Source organism: Lolium perenne, chromosome 1 (assembly GCF_019359855.2).
Source record: "Lolium perenne isolate Kyuss_39 chromosome 1, Kyuss_2.0, whole genome shotgun sequence".
In the NCBI taxonomy this organism is placed as follows: domain Eukaryota; kingdom Viridiplantae; phylum Streptophyta; class Magnoliopsida; order Poales; family Poaceae; genus Lolium; species Lolium perenne.
This window is the reverse complement of record NC_067244.2, coordinates 262,165,797-262,168,198: the sequence shown is the minus strand read 5'-3', so window position 1 is coordinate 262,168,198 and position 2,402 is coordinate 262,165,797. Positions and strand designations below refer to the sequence as shown.

Below are 2,402 nucleotides of genomic sequence, written 5' to 3'. Positions count from 1 at the left end.
CGGCACAGTCCGCCCGCGCGGGAACTTCAGGTGACGAATCCAACAGCTCACAACCGTCGGATCAAATGAGTTTTGGCGAGATAAACGGCATCTAGAAGCTCCAGCATGCAAATGAACGGTCTGGATTACTTCACTGGAGGGAGGACTCTAGAACTAAGCGGTAAATCCAGATTCAAAAACTTGTGTACTATATAGTGGTATAGATATGAGAAAAGGAAAAAATCAAAAAAGGAAAGCGTGTAAAATATTATTTAAACTATATAAAATGTTATAATTTAGTGAAAAGGAAAAAAAATCAAATTTTTGCAGGCTGGTCGTATAGGGTGCGCCGGTGTGGGATTGCCATCCCTAAACTAAATAACTCCTGCCGACGCGCCCCATACAGCTCTACCGGTTTCCATTTGGGGCGCCGGTGGAGATGCTCTAACTAGCTCGGAGACAAGCCAATTCTTGCAATTGTTTGGCATTTCAATTAGTTTCTGCATAATGTTTGTCAATAATTTTCGAAAGGGGTGAGGAATAATAAACAAACCGCCTGCTGTTCTACAAGACATTATAATAAACAACACCTAGAATGAATAGATCTTGCAGCATCAAGACAAGTCTGCAACATATAAATACATATAGTTTGATCACAACGAGTAGCAACGCAACGAGACAAAGAGGGAAGAAAAAAAAAACATGGAGCGATCAGTAGGCACTTGATTTTTTCGAGAATACACCTTGGAAGGTGTATCAACAGTAGACACTTGATTAACCTGTCTAGACTGTCAAGCAAAGCATGTTACACCAAAAACACTTAGGAATTCTTGTGATGCAAGACGCTATGCTTCTTGAGAGCTTGGCCATCTTACAGATCTCTGTCATGGTACCAGTGAAACAAGGCATCTCCAAGCACATAGCCAATGAAAAGCCCTCCCACGGTTTTGAAGCGATCATGAACGATGGCTGATCGCCGGCACGAGCGCCTACAGATCAGATGACATCGAGTTAACACTAAAGCAAGCATCGCATAGCATAGCATGGCATAGAGATAATTTTACATGGGAGACATAAAATAAGTGGAGTTACCAGCCAGGGTCATCGTGCCTAGGTTGGATCTGTACAGAGAGTTGATTCATCAGGTTGGTGTACTTTTGGCCTACGCTGCCCTTAACAGTGTACTTTGCGTTGAACCCAGCAACCAGATTGTAGAGCTCCTCTGTCTTATTGTCGATCAGAGCCATGCGAATCGCGGCATCCTTCTTCTGGTCGGCCGTGAGCCCATGCGGCTGCAGATAGATGCAAAGCAAGATATGGCGATTATTTCGTCTTCCTTCCTTTTTTTTAGATTTTGCAACGAAAAATCCCAGCTTTAAGCATCGACTGAGTTTGGGCAACGGACAGAAATTTTTTGCACGCAGTACCTTGGGGTTGACGGGGCCGGTGTTGACAAGCCTTGGAGGCTCAACAGCCCGCTGGACATTGATCCTCCTCGCCGCATGTCGAATCGCGGCGGCCATGGCTGCTCTCGATTTCTTCGGATCCTCGGGCTGTGTATGTCTACGAAGGCTCAGTTGGGAAGAAGGAGAAGAAGAAGGGGAAATCAATTTCTGGCGACTTATAATACCTTGCAAATATTGGAGGAAGGAATCTGGCGAACCTAGGGCTTCCTCGCAAGATCAGACCGATCCCCTCCCCTACCTTCCACCGCTTCGCTTCAGACTCACAAACAGAGTTTTTTTTCTTTTTCAACAGGAAGAGGGGCCACCGAGTGTGGCTCTGATTGGGTACACAGACACACTTCCGGAAACCGCCAAGTCATCGAGCCCAGCCCATACGTACGGGCCTACTTGCTTGTGCTCAACCCAAGAAATTTGGAACTGTGCAAATTTGATTTTGTTCTAAATTCAAAACTTGTCCAAATTCAATATTTGTTCAAATGTGAAAAAAATAAAACTCGAAATTTGTTCATTTTCTAAAAATTGTTCAAATCTATAAGAAGAGGGAGAAAAAAATTGTACTTGTTGTTGGGCCGCATTTTCGAGCGGCCACGGGGAAACGCTCTAGTTGGGTATCCTGCATCGGGATGCGCCTCTTGGAGGCAATGTTTTTGGAGCATCTGTTGGATGGTGGTGGCAAGTGGTGGAGTGGTTTGCATCTATTGCATAGATGATCGCGAGTCTCGGCGGCATGTGATACGTTTAAAACGTATCTACTTTCCCGAACACCTTTGATGTTATTTGCCCTCTATTGTGTGTTTTGAATGCAACTAACACGGACTAACGGTGTTTTCAGCAGAATTGCTCTGGTGTCTCGTTTTTTGCAGAAATCCAACTTTCAGAAATATTCCCGAAAATATCGCAAAATCCATATTTCACCAGAAGACTCACGGAGCCAGAATACGAGACGGAGGGGGGCGA

The 2,402-nt window shown here is 44.8% G+C and overlaps 1 protein-coding gene across 2 annotated transcripts; it reads right to left on the bottom strand.

Annotated features, from left to right (window-relative positions):
• Positions 1-559: 559 nt before the first annotated feature.
• On the bottom strand, positions 560-1,756 carry LOC127327785 (uncharacterized). 2 transcript variants are annotated; one of them, XM_051354577.2, is made up of 4 exons: positions 1,610-1,756; positions 1,407-1,542; positions 1,072-1,271; positions 560-968 (listed from the first exon to the last, which is right to left on the bottom strand). In XM_051354577.2, exons 2-4 carry the CDS (start codon positions 1,500-1,502, stop codon positions 851-853), a joined length of 414 nt encoding a protein of 137 aa, XP_051210537.1. In that variant the 5' UTR covers positions 1,503-1,542; positions 1,610-1,756; the 3' UTR covers positions 560-850. The 2 variants fall into 2 exon arrangements, with proteins under 2 accessions (XP_051210537.1, XP_051210538.1); XM_051354578.2 differs by having other exon boundaries at positions 1,407-1,532; positions 1,610-1,752.
• Positions 1,757-2,402: the final 646 nt, after the last annotated feature.